This window comes from Prionailurus bengalensis, chromosome A3 (genome assembly GCF_016509475.1).
Source record: "Prionailurus bengalensis isolate Pbe53 chromosome A3, Fcat_Pben_1.1_paternal_pri, whole genome shotgun sequence".
Lineage (NCBI taxonomy): Eukaryota > Metazoa > Chordata > Mammalia > Carnivora > Felidae > Prionailurus > Prionailurus bengalensis.
In genome coordinates, this window is record NC_057354.1 from 4,888,419 (window position 1) to 4,908,537 (window position 20,119).

General features: G+C 49.6%; 1 protein-coding gene across 1 annotated transcript in view; it reads right to left on the minus strand.

Annotated features, from left to right (window-relative positions):
• Positions 1-4,532: 4,532 nt before the first annotated feature.
• Positions 4,533-20,119, minus strand: part of VAPB (VAMP associated protein B and C) — a 59,657-nt gene continuing 44,070 nt past the window's right edge. Inside the window, exons 4-6 of the mRNA XM_043553597.1 lie at positions 16,873-16,953; positions 14,792-14,968; positions 4,533-11,793 (exon numbers count right to left, since the gene is read on the minus strand). Of these exons, the coding sequence (XP_043409532.1) occupies positions 11,635-11,793; positions 14,792-14,968; positions 16,873-16,953 (417 nt within the window). The 3' untranslated portion in view covers positions 4,533-11,634. The remainder of the gene's footprint in view (positions 11,794-14,791; positions 14,969-16,872; positions 16,954-20,119) is intronic.

Sequence of the window (20,119 nt, forward strand, 5' to 3'; positions counted from 1 at the left end):
CAGTCAGCAAACAACGTTCTCAAAACCCTCCAAATGATCTCTGACCTTGATTTTTATACCCAGTACAACTATCACTCAAGTGTGAGGGCAGAATGGACCATTTTCAGATATGTAAAGTTCTCAGAAAAGTTATCTCCCATACTCCTTTCTCAGAAACCAGCTTAAGGATGTGCTCCACCACAATGAGGATGTAAAACAAGAAAGAGGAAGCTAGAGATCCGGAAAACAGGATCAACCCAAAAGAGAACAAAGGAAGATGACGGTGAAGGAAGGGCCTTCCTGGGATGAGAGCTGTGCAGCAGTTCTAGAGGCCAATCAGTCCAGAGAGCAGCAAGAGAATGGAGGGCTCCAGGAGGGACTTTTCTGAGAAAATACATAAAAATCACAGAGTACCGGGGCACCTGGGTGGCTCAGTTGGTTAAGCATCTGACTTTGGCTCAAGTCATGATGTTACAGTTCATGTGTTCAAGCCCCACATCGGGCTCTGTGCTGACAGCTTAGATCCTGAAGCCTACTTCAGATTCTGTCTGTCTGTCTGTCTGTCTCTCTCTCTCTCTCTCTCTGCCTCTCCCCTGCTTGTGCTCTCTCAAAAATAAGCATTAAAAAAAAAATTACACAGTACCTGACATGTGAATGCTCTTACACTTCTGTCAGAGTCTGGGGCTGAATTAATTATAAAGATATATAAGAAACTAAGAGGTGCCTGGGTGGCTCAGTCGGTTAAGCGTTTAACTCTTGATCTCAGCTCAGGTCTTTACCTCAGGGTTGTGAGTTTAAGCCCCATATTGGTCTCCACACTGGGTGTAGAGAAAGGAAGGAAGGAAGAGAGAGAGAGAAAGAAAGAGAGAGAGAGACAAAGAGAGAGAGAGACAAAGAGAGAGAGAGAAAGAGACAGAGAAAGAGAAAGAGACAGAGAAAAAGAGAGAGGGAGAGGAAGGAAGGAAGGAAGGAAGGAAGGAAGGAAGGAAGGAAGAAAGAAAGAAAGAAAGAAAGAAAGAAAGAAAAGAAAGAAAGAAAGAAACAGAGAGAGAGAAAGAGACAGAGAGAGACAGAGGGAGAGGAAGGAAGGAAGGAAGGAAGGAAGGAAGGAAGGAAGGAAGGAAGGAAGGAAACTAAGCAAACAAAACACTGGGATTTAGTAACTTGGGAAGGGGGATAAAAGTTATATATAAAAGGGAAATATGGGGGCACCTAGGTGGCTCAGTTGGTTAAGCTTCCGACTCTTGGTTTCGGCTCAGGTCATGATCTCACAGTTCATGAGATCGAGCCCCGCACCGGGCTCTGTGCTGACAGCTCGGAGCCTGCTTGGCATTTTCTCTCTCTACCCCTCCCCTGCTCTCTCTCTCCCTCTCAAAATAAATAAATAAACATTAAAAAATACTATCAACAATAGCGAGATTATGGAAAGAGCCCAAATGGCCATCGACTGATGAATGGATAAAGAAGATGTGGTTTATACATACAATGGAATACTACTTGGTGATCAAAAAGAATGAAATCTTGCCATTTGCAGCGATGTGGATGGTACTAGAGTGTATTATGCTAAGTGAAATCAGTCAGCCAGTCACAGACAAGTATCGTAGGATTTCACTCATATGTGGCATTTAAGAAACACAACAGATGAACACAGGGGGAGGGAAGGGAAAATAAGACAAAAACAGAGAGGGAGGCAAACCGTAAGAGACTTTTACTTTTATTTTTTTAACGTTTATTTATTTTTGAGACAGAGAGAGACAGAGCATGAACGGGGGAGGGGCAGAGAGAGAGGGAGACACAGAATCTGAAACAGGCTCCGGGCTCTGAGCTGTCAGCACAGAGCCCGACGCGGGGCTCGAACTCACGGACAGAGAGATCATGACCTGAGCCGAAGTCGGGCGCCTAACCGACTAAGCCACCCAGGCGTCCCCATAAGAGACTTTTAAACACAGAGAACAAACTGAGGGGTGCCGGAGGGAGGGTGGGTGGGGGGATGGCTAGACGGGGGATGGGCATTCAGGAGGGCGCTTGTTGGGATGAGCACTGTCATATGGGAGGGAGGAACCACTAAATTCTACTCCTGAATCCATTACTACACTATATGTTAGCTAATGTGGATTTAAATTAAATAAATAAATAAGGTATAAGTAAATAAATAAGTAAGTAAGTAAGTAAGTAAATAGGAAATATAATCGTAGAACAGACAATACCGTGTTGTGAACAACATTTAAATCTTTATCAAGCAAAAGGATACCGACAGAGCCAAAAACTGTGACATAACACTATGAGAGGGAGGGAAAGAGACTGTGTTTCAGACGGGGGTGGAGAGAAAGGTTATATTGGAACTAAATCCTTACCTTCCTTAGGGGGGGAGGAGGTTGGGGGGGAGGGAACAGCAGTTGCGTTTGTACAAATCAGACTCGTCCTCAGTGTCGGAGACTGAGGGAAACACCGGAGAAAATGCCCAAAGCACCAGCCCTGAGCTGCCAGCCCCTCCTCTTTAATGGTTTCATCATTACGAGCGGAAAATACTTTCTGTGCTTGGGAGTCACATTTAGGACCTTGGGCAATGTGACTGCAGGGGGGGGCGGGGGGGCGAGGTTGAAATATAACAATGGGTCTTGCCTTGACTTTAAAAAGCCTCCTGCCTTCTATACCCATTTTCCTAACATTTTTGCAGTAGCATTAAAGGCACATTTTTCAAAAAGTCCATAACACGAATACTGTGTTTCTCCAAATTTTTGCTTTTCTTCTTCGAAGTGATTTTGCTTGTCAAACGCTGCTAAGAACACAGAAACAGAAGTTCTACTCGGACTCGGACAAGCCTCGGCTCTAAGCGCAGCTCCCGAGGCGGGGCGGGGTTTCCGTTTCTGGGGGGTTGGCTGGGTCTCCCCCATCCCAGGACCCTGGCAACTTCCCCCGTGGCAGATGTGTCTCCTGATGCACTAGTGATGGGATGGGATACTAGTGAGAGAGAGAATGCCAGAACGGCTCCTCCCACCATTGGCTGGAACACACACACCTCTCTGCCACAGCCTGGATCTAACCGCCTAAGGGTGACCACCGTTTTGAGCCCCTTACAGGACCGCCCACGGTCTGGGCTGCTGAAATGTGCCTCATTTGTGCCATGTGTGAAAAGGACCCCTGGGAAGCAGGGAGAGATGCTCATTTAGACTAACACAACTGTGACGCCGCTAGGACAGGTCACAAATGGGAGCTCCATTAGTTGGCAATAAAGGATTATCTCCCGCTGCCCAATCCGTTCCTACGCGCTCTGCAGCAAGTGATTTTCCCATTAGTAAAATACTGTACGTTTCTGCTTCCACACTCACACACGTACGCCTTTAGAGTCTTCATTTTTGCTCTTCTACGACTGGCCCTTTGCACGGTAAGCCTTTACTTCCTTTGAATTTCCACCATCCCAGATCTTCACGAGTGTGTTCAAAGGGCCTTTACACGTACGAGAGGCAGCTCAGCCTCGTGCAAAGAAATGTGGACCGAAACTAAGAAACCGTGTGCCTTTTCCAGACGAGCAAGGATCAAAAAAACATCAGACATCGCGACGTGCTGGTGGCAGGGGGAGGCGGGCAGTGCCGGGACCGCGAGCCGGTGCACCCTCCTTGGAAGATGACGTGGAAGTCACAGACTTTAAAATGCGAGCCCCCTCTGACTCAAACATTCCTCTTCCAGACCCGTCCCAAGCTACTCTTGCTCACGCAAAGGGGTGTTGCCGCAGCCGTGTTTGTAACAGCAAGGCTAGAAACTACTTAAGTGCACCTCCACAGAGGGCTGGCCAAGTAAGTTAATTCCGGGCACATCACAGAGGGAAACGAGAGAGCCGTTAAGAAAATGCGTGTGGACACGAAATGATGTCGAACAGATGACAAAGTCACAAAGCAACAGACACGGCAGGGCGGGTAGTGTGTGCTGTGTGTAAGGACGCACAGGGTATGTGCACAGGGACACACGGGCAGGGACGATCTCTGGAAAGACTCAAACAAGAAACGGGAAACTCCAGGAGTCTCTGGAGAAGGGCAGTGGGTTTGGGCCTCAGGGGGGGACTCTGCGGTATCTTTTGGACTTGCGTGAAGTCTTACAGGCTGCATGTGTCACTCTCCCGAGAGGAGTTAAAATGTCCTCGTTAGCGTCTTAAAAATACTGTAAGATGGAGAACCGTCCACCGCTGTGAAAGACAGAAGTCGCCCCACCTTGCAGACTTGGAAGCCATCTACACCAGCCAGGACTCTGTATACACAATCAGTGACAAATGCCCCCCACCCCGCTCCCCCCCCCCCGGAAAGTGCAGGAATGCGTGCCTGGCCCCCATACTGAGTCTCCCTGGACCAGTTTCCTCATCAGTAAAATGAGGAAGTTGACCTAAGTCACCCCTTAAGTCGGCTCCCGTCACGCAAAGTATCTACGATTTTCCATTTACACGGATTTTATGTTCCTAAGAGTCGGTGAACGAATAAAGCGACGGGCTCTAGTGTGTTCTCTAAAGCATATCCGAATGCTCTTAAGCCATCCATTCAAAATAATTTTACACTGAAGCATCCTTTAAGTATATTCAGAGCACAGAATTTATTGAACAGAATACGGAGACAGCTAGTACAAAAGTTTATGCCTCGGCCGGACAGGTCTCATCAGGCTGACACGGAACATGTAAGAACATGCTGTGAATGGCTCCTTCGATCAGGGCGCTGCAGAAATACATCTCCTTCCCTCCGGGAAACGTAAAGTCAGCCATAAAACCATGAATTTATTACATATCAGATAACCAAAATGTACGATGGGAAAGAGGCCTTTCCTGCACAAACTTTTAAAATGGATTCTATGTCAAAACAGGAAATAACAACTTAAAATACAGAAAAGAAACGTTAAGAACACGAAAGCATTCTAAGACGTCGCTTAAAATACTCGATTCCCAAGACGTTCCTGTACATCGAAGTCAGGGCAAAAACACACGCCACACACTGCGGAGAGAAAGACGTAAGGCAGACCAGGGACGGCATGTGCCATCGAAATGACTCTTCGCTCACAGAGGAGAGGGGAAGGTGAAGGGGACCTTTAAACAGACCACTCTGAGTTTCTCGTAGGAAGTTTCAAATGGCAGCAGTTTATAAATTCTTTAAGAAAGGAAATGCGAGCCGCAGAAACGAGAGCCAAATGCATCTTGCCGTCTTGCGTGCGTACAGAAGCTTCCAGCACCTTACCGAGGCTGCTTACAAATGGAACACACAAAAACAAATCGCTCCCATTGATTACTTCCTCCCCATCTCCTACAGTATCTAACACACAGAAGGTAAACGGGTAAGTGTTTGCCAGATGAGTGACTGTTGGAAGCGGGCGGCTCTTGTACACACGGTCTCAGTGTCGCAGACAATAAATTCTGACCTTTGAATCCAAGTAAAAGAGTCAATGGGAAAAAATATCCTTCTATGAATGCCGCGGGAGAGGGTAACAGCTGAGTGTAGTTTACTTCTAAGATAACAAAAGAAAGATGGGAATGCAGGCATCCGGCTCTTAAAAAAAGAACCAGACCTTGTTCGTATCACATGGAAAACCACGGAGACGACGTTGAGAAACATGCATGCTAATCTACATTCGTTTTTAAATCACAAAAAGCGATGCATCCTTGTTAGCACTGAGCCGTAATGAAACCGTGCGGAGATATCTGCCGTGTCTACCCTAGCCGGTGTGCACTGAAGGGAAACGCGAAGTCAAAGGCAACCTGTTTGGCTGCGGCCGGCCAAGGCGTTGGGTGGGAGTCAAATGAAAGGCTGGGGCGGCAGCCGGGCCTGCAGAGGCCGGGCTGGGCTCCTGCCGCTCATCAAGATGCAGTGAGTGTCCGTCAGTCCTGCACCCACGTCCATTAGCCAAATGATTAAATATACGTCAACCCTGTGCTATAATAAAGTAATTCTAATAGGGCATTGTCACAGGATCAATGTTTCCTGGTTTAAAAATAAACATCAGCATTTAGCTAGCAGCAGAAAACTATTATCCCAGGGTACTGTTTTATTCAACTGACATCTTTTAATCAAAGCAATCCATATTGTGGCAACATTCCAAGGTATCGTAATTGCAAATATCTACGGCAAGTTAGGTAATAGCTGTATTTTGGTTGCTGGCTTTTTCTGCCTCTTCTACAGAGTCGATGCAGACATTCTGTGATGAATTAATTCCATTAGGGAAAACATCGGAAGTGACTGTATGACTCGAGACCACGTCTCACCTGCCTCCACGGGTTCCCTTCTAACTATCAGACGCAACCGTTTCGTGTGCGTTCGTGTCTCCTAGATGTTTCTGTAATGAAAGCGAGTAAAACGAAACCTTGTTTTTCAGCGGCACCGATGTAGCTGAACATCCCCACGGAGGGAGGTCTGGATCCCCCCCCCCCCCCGCCCCCGGCAAGGGGCAGGAGGCCTCGTGCACCCCAGTTAACACCCGGGGAGTCTGAGCCCCGTGGACTAGGGGTGCGGCGGACGGCACTCAGGCGCAGGGGTGAGCCGGCTGGGGGGGGGTTCTCACTGGAGACGCATGCTCACAGCCTTCCGGGCCTGCCTCTGGGCTGCTGCCCCCCAATCAGGGTCTGCTGTGACTCGCTCCCTTCCGTGACTTCCCGGAGAAGGGCAGCGCTGATTCGGGGAGAGGTCTGAGCCTGGCAGCTCGGTGGTTTTCAAACCCCGGCGGGCCACTTCCGGGATACCAATTTTAATGAACTGCCCTCGCTCCGCATTTAATTTACAAGTTATGTAAAGCCTCCGCAGAAAAGCATCCTCGCCACTGCCTCGCCGAGACAGACTGGCAATTTTCTTTCTACGGCCCCCCAATTCATTCCCCTGGAGCATCAGGCAGAGATCTTCAGGCGATGAGAAAATGGAAACACGCGCATTTCTGCACCGCCTGAAGTGTGTTTAGTTTCAAAAGGAAAAATGAAACGCATCTCGGCGAGGCTCGCTTCATCTTCAGAATGAGCGCACAAGCTATGGAGGCGAACCCATCGAGGTGCGCGGCCGGTCCGGGCGGCCGGGGCAGGGAGAGCTCGCTCACCAGCCTTACACACGACTGCTCCGAGTGGGACCCGCTCAGAGGCACCCTTGGTGCCAAATGAGAGGATCTAAGCACTTGCTCGATTCAACCTCTCGGAGGTTCCATTTCCTCGTGTGCGCAACAGAGCCCCCGTGCCCCCTGGGTCACAGCAGTCGGGAGGATTCGGCTCAGTGACGGAATGTACCGGCAACACTCGGCACGGCGCGGAGGGAGCGTCGCAACAGTGGCAACTTTCTCTAAAAGGCCCCTATCAAAGCGGCTCTGCGGAAGGCTAAAAAAAAAGGGGGAGGGGAGGGGAGGGGGAAGCCACCTACAAATCCGATCAGGCCAGGGCCACCCTGAGGGACCCCACTTTACGTGCGGCACGTGTGGTCTCCGAGCTGCTCTTCGGGTACCGGAGAGTAATCGCAGGCCGCGTCAGATCTGTGCACGGGGACCAGGGACATCCGTCCACTGTTCTAAATACAGGGCTTTCTAAATACAAGTCCGTTTCTGCTGATCTTTGGAAGCATTCGCTTCCAGCCAGCGGCACACACACCCAAGCTTAACCGAGACAGGGCTCCCCAGAGTGCTCGCTTCTGACAACTCCAGAGTTGGAGTCGGTCCGCCTCCAGCCGGATGGACTCAACAGAAAGGGGCCGGGGAGGCCGCCCTAGAGCACAGGCCGCGCGAGACGCCCTCAGTGAGCTGCCATCGCCAGCAGGGGGCGCAGCGGCCTCTTCACCTGAGAAGGGCTGGGAGAGGGGCGTTACTCAAGGGTTCAAGGTGACTGACGCCCAGGTCCCATCTCTCTCGTTTTTTCCTTTTCAAACCAAGAATTCCACAAACCGTAACCAGAAACTTGTAAATGGTCCAGTTCTTTAGAGAAAGGGACTGAAAATGACAAACGCTGTTGTATTTTGGCATGGATTCTGAGTTTGCAAATATAAAGATTTGTGAGTGCAAAAAATATAGGCACCATTTGAAAAATGTTAAGCTACTTACATATGGTACATATGCTACACACACGCACACACGCGCACGCGCGCGCGCACACACACACACACACGAGTTTGTTTTCAAATTAATTTGAAAGGCTATTTAGCTCTGAGCCATCACTGCATTCAGTTATATCTGACTCAACACAGCCTGCAAGTCCGTGCTGATATCTTTCGATAGCAATTCTGTTCCTGGGATTTGTTTGAAAGCGTTTAGGTTTTCACGGATCACTGGAGGTTCCTCATTTTTCCCCCTTCTGTGTTATGTAGGTATAAGCCGTCTCTCTAGGCATAAACTGTCCACTGGTAAAAATCAATTTTGATTTTATCAGTATTTATTACTGCTGGTGCCAGCAATTTAGAAGACTAGGGAGGGAAACGAAACATGCAAACTAGGAGAAGGAAAAAAAATTAAAGCTGGGTCCTCATACCTACAAATAACACAGCCTGCTGTCTTCAAGAGGTATTTTGGTACTGTGCGGAGAGCTTAAATTATCAATTTAAAAATTCAATCAATAAAAATTTAGAGGACTCTCTTATTGCTTACATTGCTTATGTATTTGTGGGCTTGGTGGCAGGTCCCTACGAGGGCACCGCTCCCAGAGGGGCTGGAAAGCGGTGCCTGAGGGCAGGCGGGGGGGTGGGGAGGGGTGGCTTGCTTCCGGGCTGGCACCCCGGCCGGCATCAGCCCTGCCCGCGCCAGGCCAGTTTGTTCTGATTACCTCCTCTTGGGGCAGGACAGACCCACGTCAGGGGAACACACATCCACCTCTTTGCCTTTCCTCTCATTCCTTCTCTTCTGTCATTCTCATCTGAGCAAAAGACACTCAAAAGGTGCGTACTCCTCCAGGTTCAAGATCTTGGCTGTCTGTGGCTCCCGCAACGGTCCCAGACCCTTGGCAGTGCTTGCCCCCCACACACTCACCCTCTCCTGACACGCCCTTCACCGACTGCATGGTTCCATGACATCCAGTCTGCCCACCATCACCCTCCACCTCTCCCCGGGGAGTTCCCTTCTTCTGCTCAGAAAGTTCCATAAACTAACATGCGCTAACCAAATCTTAACCTCCAAAGAAGAGAGATTTTATAGGATGATTAGTCAGAAAGAAGACAACTCTGGATCTCAAATTCAGATTTTCAGCTGTGAGCAAAATGCCCTCATCTTTGAGAAGCTGAATGCCGGCTCCTACATATACATGAGACACTAAATTGCTTTGCAAGACCCAAAACAGAACGGATATCCGAGGCACTCTTTTCAAGAACTCACTCGCCCCAGGATAGGCACGGGCAGACTCCAGCCTCACCGGCCAAATCCCACCAGCCGTTCTTGTGAGTGAGGTTTTGTGGGAACGCACAGCCACGCCCTTCGAGAACAAGTCTGCAGCTCTCTGCTCTAGAGAAACGGGAACAGCTGGAGACCCTGCTGGTCACTTCCCGTCAAGGCCATCGGGTGCTGCCAGCCATAAAGAGTGGTTCGCTGCAGCTCCCACACCTGGACTGGAGTCTGCTTACAGAAAATTCATGGCAGAAAGCGTCTCATTCTGTTCCGGAAGCCCCCGGATCCGCACGCACGAGAGAAGACTGGACACTAACTTCTACTTGGGTGGCCCTCCACGTCGGGCGCTCTCAACGCGGTCTGACCGACAGGTGTGTGGCTGAGAAGCAGGGCCACTCCGTGTTCACCGTGAGCACTCGGGACGCACAGGAACTTCTCGTGAAGACAGAAGCTACTTACTTACTCAGCCTACAGGCATCCAGCTGCCAGGCTTTAGGTCCCTGACCAGACCCCCAGAGCCACAGCCAAGGCCCTTGTGCCCCAGCCAAGTTCAGGAGCAATGTGACTCAAGTGAATGACTTCTAACGACCTTCTTCCTTTTGATGGATCTGTCTTTTCAAACCCACCCACTCCCTGGAGCCGCACTCAGCCTGCCTTTCACTAATCTTTCCTGCCTGGCTCCTTGACCCAAAGGAGAGTTCTTTTCCTACCAAAGGGCAAGGTAACGGAAGGGCGAGGGTGACCAGTTGCTTAAGATTTTCAACAGTTTTATTTTTATACTTTCAGTTGAAGCCAACACCACACACACACACACACACACACACACACACGCACACACACACGTATATAGCTGTATCTATATTTAAATCATTAAACATGTATTTTCATTGATAGGGCTCATTTTAAAGCCAACCTTCCAATAACAAAATAACGAGGATCATAAAAATAATAATTTCCCCTCTACAGCAAAGGTGACAAAATGACAAAAGAACTCTTAATTCTGGGGCTTTATTTTAATTTTTTTTCTTTTTAAGATGCTACATAGTCGAACAGAATTGGATTGGTCTTTTATGGCATAAAATTAATTTACAGTCAAACTCCCAATAACTACTTGACGACTATCTGAAGAGCCTGTGGCCCCTCTCCCCGCCCCCACCCAGCTGGCTCCCTCTCCGCCACCACCCTGCCGCCCCATCTCGGGCCAGGGCCACACGGGAAAGGTCAGGACCAGACTCAGGGCGCACGTGCTGGAAGTGTAAGTGGTGGCTGAGGGACAACGAAGGAACAAGAAAGAACGTCAGCTACTCTTCTCCATCAGAAAGGGTGACAGAGTTGACCGCTGATACTAAGAAAAATTCCCTCTCGATGACGACTGTCGTTCGTCTACACAGAGAAACACTTCGTGGCAGCTGTTCCCAACGTTCACAGCACCCCCACCTGCATCGACGCGCAGAGCCCAGAGCCTGGGGGTGGGGGGCCGGGGGGGGGGGGGGAGCCCGTAGCCCTCCGGCAGCACAGGTGTGATTTGGAGGCCACAGCATTAATCATGATCTCGTGGCAAGAAGGAAACATGAGAGGAAATACATTAAATAAGTTAAATATGCGTTACACATCTCTGAAGAACAATTCCATCTCACTACGTATGAACCAACAGTAATTCAGCTTGGTCCCTTTAAGAGAACAAAGCATTGACTTTAATTTCCAAAGTGGTGGGTCAGTCGGTCACCGTCCGCCTCCCGCTCCCGACGGGCAGATCTGACGCTGCCACAGCACAATTCTTCTGGCTTCTGACCCTGTTCGTCAGTCCCAGGGAACCGACGGCCAGGGCAGAACATGGAAAAGCAGCCCGGGGAGCGAGGGGGTGGGTGGGGGGTTGCTCTGGGGAGGGGACGGCCCTCCCCACCCCCACCGCACCGGGCTCCGGCTCCCCTGAGGGCCAGCACCAACCGGCAGGAAGACTGTCTCGTTCTAAGAGAGGTAATCAGTCCAGCCACACGTACCAAGGCTACAAATGTTTAAAATGACACTTCCAACATGCCATTATGGTTTAATCACGGTTTCCCTTGTCATTCACAAAGATCATTATGTTCCCCCGATCACTTACTATACATTTTTAACTTTCTAAAAGATTGTTACGTTATAATTTGTGTGTGTGTGTGTGTGTGTGTGTGTGTGTGTACGTATGTGCGTATGTGCACGCGTGCGCACGCGTGGGGAGGGGGTAATTTAAAGGCAAGACCTGTGAGATGTCATCATACATTAACTTCTTTTGAGACACATGGTTATGATAAATTCAAACCCCACAGAATGGCGGGCCCATCAACGCAGTGTGCCACCCTCCGCCTGCCGCGTCTACAAGGCGATCTTCCCTATGATCACACCGACAATGAAGAACAAAACCACGAGAGCAAGGAGCCGGGCGCTGAGGCCCTCCTCCTTCCCAGCCGCGGCTGACACGGGGACGGGGCTGTGGCTCTGCACCGTCTTCCTCATGCGAAGTCCGTCTTCTTCCTACGGAAGCAAATGCACATTTTCAAAGACAACCCAAGGCCCCAGAAGCAGAAGTCAGCTGTACAGTTTAGCAGAGCAGGGTGGGCTTTTAAGCACAGACTTGGATCACGTGGTGTGGTCCAGCCTCCTCACTTTTCAAAGGGAGAAACCGAATCCCACAGAGGAGAAGGCGCTGGCTTGAGGCCAGGGAGAAAACGCTGCCAGCAGCCGGCCCCTCTTCCCTTCTGCCAGTGCGCCTTTTTATACCACGCATCTAAAGCAGGGCCTCGGCTCCCCGTGACTTACAGAGGAAAAGCTCCCGACGGGGTCCGCCAGGCACATGTGAGACCTGGGACCACCCACCGTCCTGGCCGCGTCTCCGGGCCACCCTTCTACCCTCCAGCCCTCTCTGTCCTTCTTCCTCTGATGAGCAGTCTTCCCCGCTCAGGGCATCAATGTGTGAACGACAGGCATTTCCCGAAGCACAAATCTAAAAAATCACAAGAAGCTACACAGGTAGGGGGCCCACAAGTTTTCCAGTGCAGAGCTCTGTAGTTGATGAGTTACATGGAGACTGCTGGATAGAAAACAATGGTATCTGGAATACTATTAAAATGTGACACGGTTTGATCAATGCATCTCAAATATGTTCGACTTAAAGCAAGGAATTCCCGCCAAAGGAGCAACATCCTTTTTCACATCTCTACAGACATTCGGCCACACTTTTCCTCCCTCAACTACGTAGATATGCACAGAATAGAAACCCTTTCTCTCTTCACTGATCCCAAGGCCCAGTGCACATTCCTCAACAGGGCATGCGTCTCTCTACGTGGTCCCGGGCGTGCCTCCGGCTAACGACCCCGTCTGCTCATCCCCAGACTCGTAGGTCCTGGAGACAACAGGCAGCCAGCCCGCCAAGCTGACTCTCCAGGCACTTGGGGCCATCTCTGTGGGACCACTCATCAGTCGGGTCTCCGGGACCCGTGTCTGTGTCTCCCCAGCGACCCCGGTCAACGGGGAGCTCCTCCATGGCGAGGACAGCTCACGTATGCACCCGCAGTGCCAGGTACAAGGGAGGGCCTCGAGAGGCGTGTTGGCCACATGAAAGAGTGAAAGGAACAAAACAAGAAATCAGTGTTTGGCAGGGATAAAGAATCTTCTAACGTCAAGACTGGTCCGCTAGGATTGTGAAGATGTTCTGCTCACGGGGCATGGCCGACACCACTGCGCAGTGATGAATGAGCGGCATTATTCGATTAACTTCAAAAAAAAAAAAAAAATGGGCCCGGCAAAATACAGCATTTATTTTATTGGGTTTATATAGAAGCTATTTTATCACTTTAAACGTTTCTGAAGAGAAATACACTCAAGAAGAAGCTTCAGGCAGATCTTAGATTTTTCGCCAAAAAGTAAAGTGTCAGCTTCATAATTTACTCCATACTAAAAGTTACTGAATGAGGCAAATCAAGATTACTGCAAAGAAAGAAGATGATGCCATTTTCCAGACACTGTCAGTTCTCCTGTCTCTACTACACTGTCAGCATGAAAGAAGGAAAAGTCAACTGAACTGAATTTCTCATGTGCATCTGGTGCCACGGTACTTAAAGAGCGACAGTCCAGGGCCCGGTGGGGCGGCAGGACCGAGAAGAAGACAACAGGCCGGCCTCATACTTAAGCTGCAACAGAAGTTCCTGGGATCAGATGTTCAGAAACCTCTTCAAGACCCAAGACCCCGTCTGAAACAGACATACTCTTAAAGCTGGAAGGGGCCTCAGACACGTTCTGTGAGTGGAGGCCCAGGAGACGCCGTGACCACCACAGATTCAGAGCGGGTCAAGTGTAAGCAGTCACTACCACAACACGTGAGGGCTCCAGGGCCAAATGAGGGACGCCGTGCCCCCCTCCCCCTACCCGTGCAGCCCGACCCTCTGACGCCAGTGCCGACCCCTCCGTCAGCATCCGCCCACCGGAGACTCGGGGGCCTCCTTCTGTGGGCTCCACCTGTCTGCCGTGACAACTTCCTGTCTCTGAGCTCCTCACCACATTAGTAGTTTGTTGAGACCCTACTGCCCAGAACCACCTAGAATCTCCAAAATCCAGAATGACGCCTGTGTTAAAACAGAGTACAGGTCAGTATTTACCCTCCTAAAAAAGGACTCTCATCCAGTGGGGATGGAGTAGGATTTGAAAATGTGAAGTCAGGATACCCACTGCGGTTTTGTTTTTAATCTCAGAATTGATCTTCAATTTATACTAGCGGGAGGATGACAAAAGGCTTTGTTTCTCAACACGAGGACAAGAGTCTGCAGGCTGAAGCGGGAGAATGGGAAAGATGGGGACTCTGGGGCACACAGCCCGGGTTCTCATCTCACTGACCGTGTGATCTCAGGCAAGTCACTTAACCTCTCTGTTCCTCAGTTTCCTCATCTGTAAAGTGGGGATGATGATAATCCCTACACTTCACCAAAGGGTTTAGAAGATCAAATAAATTATAACACACAAAGTACAAGGGAACAAGAATTTGAATAGCTGAGAAACTTCTGCTCAAGGGACGCTGGTTAATTAGAGGGCAGGGGGTTGTTCAGAGCTCTTTTGAGAACCTGATGAAAGCCACAGACCTCTCTCCCTGAGGAAAGAATGTGCAAATACAAAACAACTCTACAAATTCAGGGATTCATCAACTTCACCACCCAAGATCACAGGAGGAAAGCCCTTGTTTTCTGCAGATTGTCAGGAATAAAATACCACTGGGGCACCTGGCTGGCTCAGTCGGTACAGCATGCGACTCTTGGTCTTGGGGTGGTTGAGTTCGAGCCCCATGTTGGGTGTGGAGATTACTTAAAAGACTTATAAACTCTTTAAAAAAACAATAAAGAAAAGAAAAGAAAAGAAAAGAAAAGAAAAGAAAAGAAAAGAAAAGAAAAGAAAAGAGAAAAAAAGAAAAGAAAAAAGACAAGAAAAGACAAGAAAAGACAGAAAAGACAAGAAAAGACAAGAAAAAAGAAGAAAAAGCCATTACCTTGAATTGCTTGTTCTCCTCCCGCAGCCTCTGAACTTCACCTTGCAGCCTCTTACACTCCTCCATGACCTTCTTAACCTCAGTGTCATCCAAAGAGGAGCTCAGAGCTTTAGACACCGTTGGTGTTTCTGTCTTTGATGCGGTTGTGGGTATGATTTTATTTATTTCTACATCATGCTGTTCAGAAATAAATGAAAGCCCAAGTGTCACCAACTATGTAATAAAGGACTTTTTTATGCAAAGTAAAGTAGTTCTCAGCAAACACCACACGTGGTAGTGTTTCATCCACACTGTAAAATGTCACATTTATTTTAAAAATGGATCACTTTATCTAGTATCTTAATAATCTAAAGCAACGGGGCCCCAGAAATTATGGATAAGGGCAAATAATGAAGTTCGGCCGAGACTAATACTTCAAAGAAAGAGAAAAAGGGCCGTGCATACCACACTAGCAAATCCCCGCCATGCAAACAGTAGCGTATCGTAATCGTACAAGCTCAGGAGGTACTAGCCACGAGTTACTGTCACCAGGAAGCCCTGAACATCCCCAGGATGGGCTGGGACGGGGGAGGGGGGCCGGGGGAGGCCAAGGAGAACGTGACACCGAGGGCGATTTATGTCACGAACTCAGAACTCTGAAGCTGCGTTGCAGGTGAAACGAGCTCAGCGTCTGCGATATTTCAATCCAGGGACGTGCGCGTCCCCCACGTCCCGGCCAAGACGGTCACGACGGCCTCTGGAGAGTGCCCGGGGCGGGGATGTTCAGGTGTGCTGGGGAAAATAGAACAGGCGGGGACCAGCGTGCTGAGGGCTCCGTGCGGCCCCAGGAAAACGACTAGCTCTCCCTACCGCGCCCTCGGGCTCGACCCCTCGTCTTCCAGAGGAGAGGAGGGGTTCCTGCCAGGGCGCCCCCTACCCCCGCCTCCACAAAGCTGGCTCGGCACAGGGCCGGGAGCCGAACAGCGATGCCGACCTTACCGGGATGTGCAGCGGGAAGAGAAAAAAGCAAAAACAAAACAGCCCACTACCCATCTGAGAAACAGGATAACGACAGCGGTCAGTCACTGAGCAGGAAGAAAATACTAAGCAGTGGTGACACATTATCAACAGCATCCCTGGACGCTGCTGTGGACGATGTTAACAATGTGAGCGCTTCGATTTCCCAACTCCAGCTATTAACAGCCAGGGTAGTTGAATATTCTGTGTGTTTCAAACAGTGCTTTTGATACAATTGAAGCTTTTCTGACTAGGTTGAAGGAAGGTCCAAATTAGCACTTCGGATACAGTCTTCTCTCTTCAACTGGCCACAGGCAAGGGCCATGACAGGCTTGTCCCTTGGCTTCCCAGAGAAAAGCCAGTCGACAGCTTGGAGGAAGCCGGTCCTTTCAGCAACCCCCTCCGGCAACACGAGGTGGGGGGGGGGGGGTGACTCCCAATGGAGGCGATGATTCCGCCCCACCCACGCACAACGGGCAATGTCTGGAGACACCTTTGGTTGTCGCACGAGAGGGGGGACTGTTCGTATCTAGTGAGCAGAGGCCAGGGGTGCTGCTGAACAGCCTACAAGGGCCAGGATGGGCCCCCAGCAGAGAATGACCCAGCCCCGACGTTAATAGTGCTGAGGTTGAGAAACCCTAAAGAGGCAGGAGGGGGAAGGGGAAAGAGCGGACGGACAGGGAGACCCGCGACGGAGGTCTGTGGAACAGAACCCGAGAGCCTGTCCGTCAAGCACCATGATCAACGGCAAATTATTCCCTGTTCCAGACTCACCCACTGTTTTACAGCAACCTATAACTTTGCCAAGTCAAAGAAGTGCTTTAGGATTTAGGACATTCCAACAGCCAACAGGTTGCACTTTTTAAGAAAAAAAAAAATTGTTTCAATTAGGTGTCTTTCTGCAAGCCTCTCAAAGGCTGATTTCCTGGAGGCCCGCTTACTTGTTGACTTCAGCTTATTTTTTTCATCACACGTCAGAGGAAGGAAAATAATTTGCCAACTTAAATCTTGGTTTTGTAGGAGATGGTATGCAAATAAGTATCAGCTTGCAACATTCAATTATTGTTAACCATAAACATACTTACTGGTTTATCATTTTCTGCTGGCAATTCAAACACACATCTAAGTTTTGAATCCATAAGGTCTTCCGGTTTTGCCTCCTTCCACTAAAACAATTTAAATTTAATAATCAAGATATTACAAAGCTGCCGGAGGAATAATTTTCTTCCTATAACTGACAATTTCAGAAAAACACTCTTAATGAGAAAGCCCTGATGTATATCAAATAAAGAACTTACGTCTGTAGAGATTTCAGTAGCTTTCACGACAAGATTAAACACACTAGCTTTCCCGAATACTTATCACGCTTCACAAGCCCAGTCCCGCCGCCTGATCCCTCCACACCAACCAATGCTCCTCCCTGCTGCTAGTCTATGGGAAGCACGTGGAACAGAGACGACTGACCATCACTGGAGGAAGAAGAACTGTCTAAATTATGTCCGAAGGACCAGAGGCAACTTTGGCTCTCCTTAGGAAGATAAAACGGACTTTGCGGGATACGCCCTTCTTCGAGAGAGGAAACGTACACTACCTAGGAGTGGATTCAGAACCACACTGCCCACTACCAAAGGGGCACAGCTAGCAAGCCAGTGTCCGGGTGGCCCCCCCACTCCCTCCAGCCTGCTGGCGGAAACACCTTGCCGGCTAAATCAGATCCATGCTCCGGGATGATGTGCTCCTGGCTCAATCCCCCTCCTTCTGGCAGTGAGGACAGGAATCCCAGGGCATGCTGAGAAGTGCAGGCCAGCACGGCAGGAAGTTTACGATACTCCCTCCTCCCCCGGGACCATGCAGGAGGCAGCCAGAGCAACAGTGGTCGCAAGAGCCAGGAACGCGCCAAACATCAGAGCGGCCAGATGCATCGGGGCAGGTCCATTCAGTGGAACCACACGCCATTCAAATGCTACCAAAGAGTGTTTGCTTGCACCGAACGTTAAGTGAAGAAGCTAGAAACAAGATCTGAAGTTTGTTCCTCTGTACGCACACACGAGCACACGTGTGTGTGCGTGTGTGTGCGTGCGTGTGTCAAAAGAGCATCAAGCAAGGATCACCGCTGGACGCTACAACCAGCGAGTGAGGGCGAGACTGCTGGCGAGCAGCACGTTCACGTGGTCTCCAAGTACCTGATTACTCAAGGGTATCACAGATTACCTATTCCCCAAGGGGCAACTGCGCTTGGACGCGGGAACGTTGGCAGTCACCTCACCATCGTAACCAAGGGATCCAACTTAGCATCACCCACAGAGGGACGAGCCAGTACTCCGTGCCTTCTGGCACGGTGCATACAGGACGTTACTTACGGCATATTCTTGCCAAAACGCATTTAACCTGAATGTGATCGTGAGGAAACAACCGAACAAGTCCAGAATGTGGGGCGTACAACAAGCTAACTGGCCTGGACTCTAAAAACTTCAGAGCCACGAAAACAAAAAAGGTTGAGAGTACTCTACTAGACTAAGAACAACTCAAGGCCAGTCTGGATTAACTGGAAAATGCTGCATCAGGGTCTTTCTGCTAGATAATATGACTGAATGAACGCCAATTTTCTCAGCCAGGGGGACAGTGCTGTGGCTACGCCAGAGCACTGTCCCTGCCCTGAAGCACGCACGACCGAAGAGTCGTGAAGCCTGCGTCTTACAACCAAGCGGTTCAGCGAAAAAAGAGTTTACAACAGAAATGAAGCAAATGTGGCCAAGTGTTAGATGGTAAATCTAGGCAAAGTCTATGTGAGTAGTCACGATATAATTTTTTCTACTTCCTGTACATCAAAACACACACAAAAAAATAGTTTAAAGAAATGGCACAAGGCTCTCAAAAATAGTGGTTAGGTCGAGCATAAACAAATCTTTTAGTTTTAGTTACTTTTGGTTTTATTTTTGCTTACGTGTGTATTTCCACAGCTTCCTACAATGGACATTCCCTAGAAGAATTTTTAACTCTTATAAAAATCATCCTAAAGGGAGCGAAACGGGGGCCTGGCCTACGACGGCCCTCAGACACGGCAACTCTGGACTCCGTGCCCGGTGTCGGAGACACACAGCACGCTGGGTCCCACGGCAATGGAGTCACTTGGGTTTGTAGCGCCCTTTTACAGGTGACCAGACCCTAGGGAGAGTTAATGAAAACTGCCCGCGGCCACAACGGCAGGAAAAGGCAGGACTCAGCTCCACACCACAGACGCCCAAGCCCACGCTCTGGTCTCTGGGCCATGCAGCCAAAGCCAAGCAGAACGCACTCTTGGAGTCCCCAGTGTCCCATCTGCCGTGTATTTCCTCGCTCACACAAATCAACGTGAAGTGACACATCACGTTGTGGGAAACAGAAGAGAAAGTAGCAAATGCCCCAAATAATCATTCTTAGGAAAAGGGGAAGATCGCCTATTATCACCGATCTCTCTCGAACCTCAAAGTATCTGGCTTCCGCTTTATTTCCTGCCCCAAACGTGAACATCCACCGAGATGGCCAGTAATGCTTTTCTAAGACTGACCGAAAAGGCCGAGCGGTGACACTGGGACGAGGCGGGAAGCGGTGCATAAAAAGCCCTCGGCACAGAATTTTGAAAGAGAAAAACCACAGTGCCGTGTGAGCCACCGCAGTCTCACGTCTGCAGGCACACCTCGGGTGACCAGTCTCCTCGCCTGGGCCGGCGAGCTGGAAAGTGATGGAAACGCTGAGAGAACCCTGCCCTTCTCTCCCATCCGTGAGGACTGGCCAGTCCGGCCTAGCTGGGGCGGTGGCCCAGGAGGTTATCCACACATGATTCCCGTGGCATCAGAATGCCTGCTGGTTCATCTAAATGTGTAAGGAGCCTATTTTCAGGAGAATTCCCATTATAATCTTTTTCCAGAAAAACCACTAATATAGTATCACTTATTTGTTTCATAAAAACAAAGCCATCTTATTTTTACCAAAATCAGAGACAGTTTAACACGTACTGAAGCAGAGAAAAATAAAATGAGGGAAACGCGGGAGGCAGGGGGGAAATCCATGCTTACCAGAAACAAGCAAAAACTAAACCCTTAAGCATCGAAGGACATTTAGCATCCCACTCTCTCACGTCCCTCTGGGCTCTCGGGGGAGTGATGGGGAGGACACGGTAAGAAACATCCCGTATAATGAGAGGTATCCTTTTCTGTGGGGGGTGGGAGGGGAGACACAAAAAGGGGAGGGAATCCTCAAACCTTTAAGACACCATCCATCAGAGCAAGGAAGTGCTGAAGCTAACGGGTATGAAAGTCAGAAGAGTATTCTGGAAAGTTACATAAAATGTGA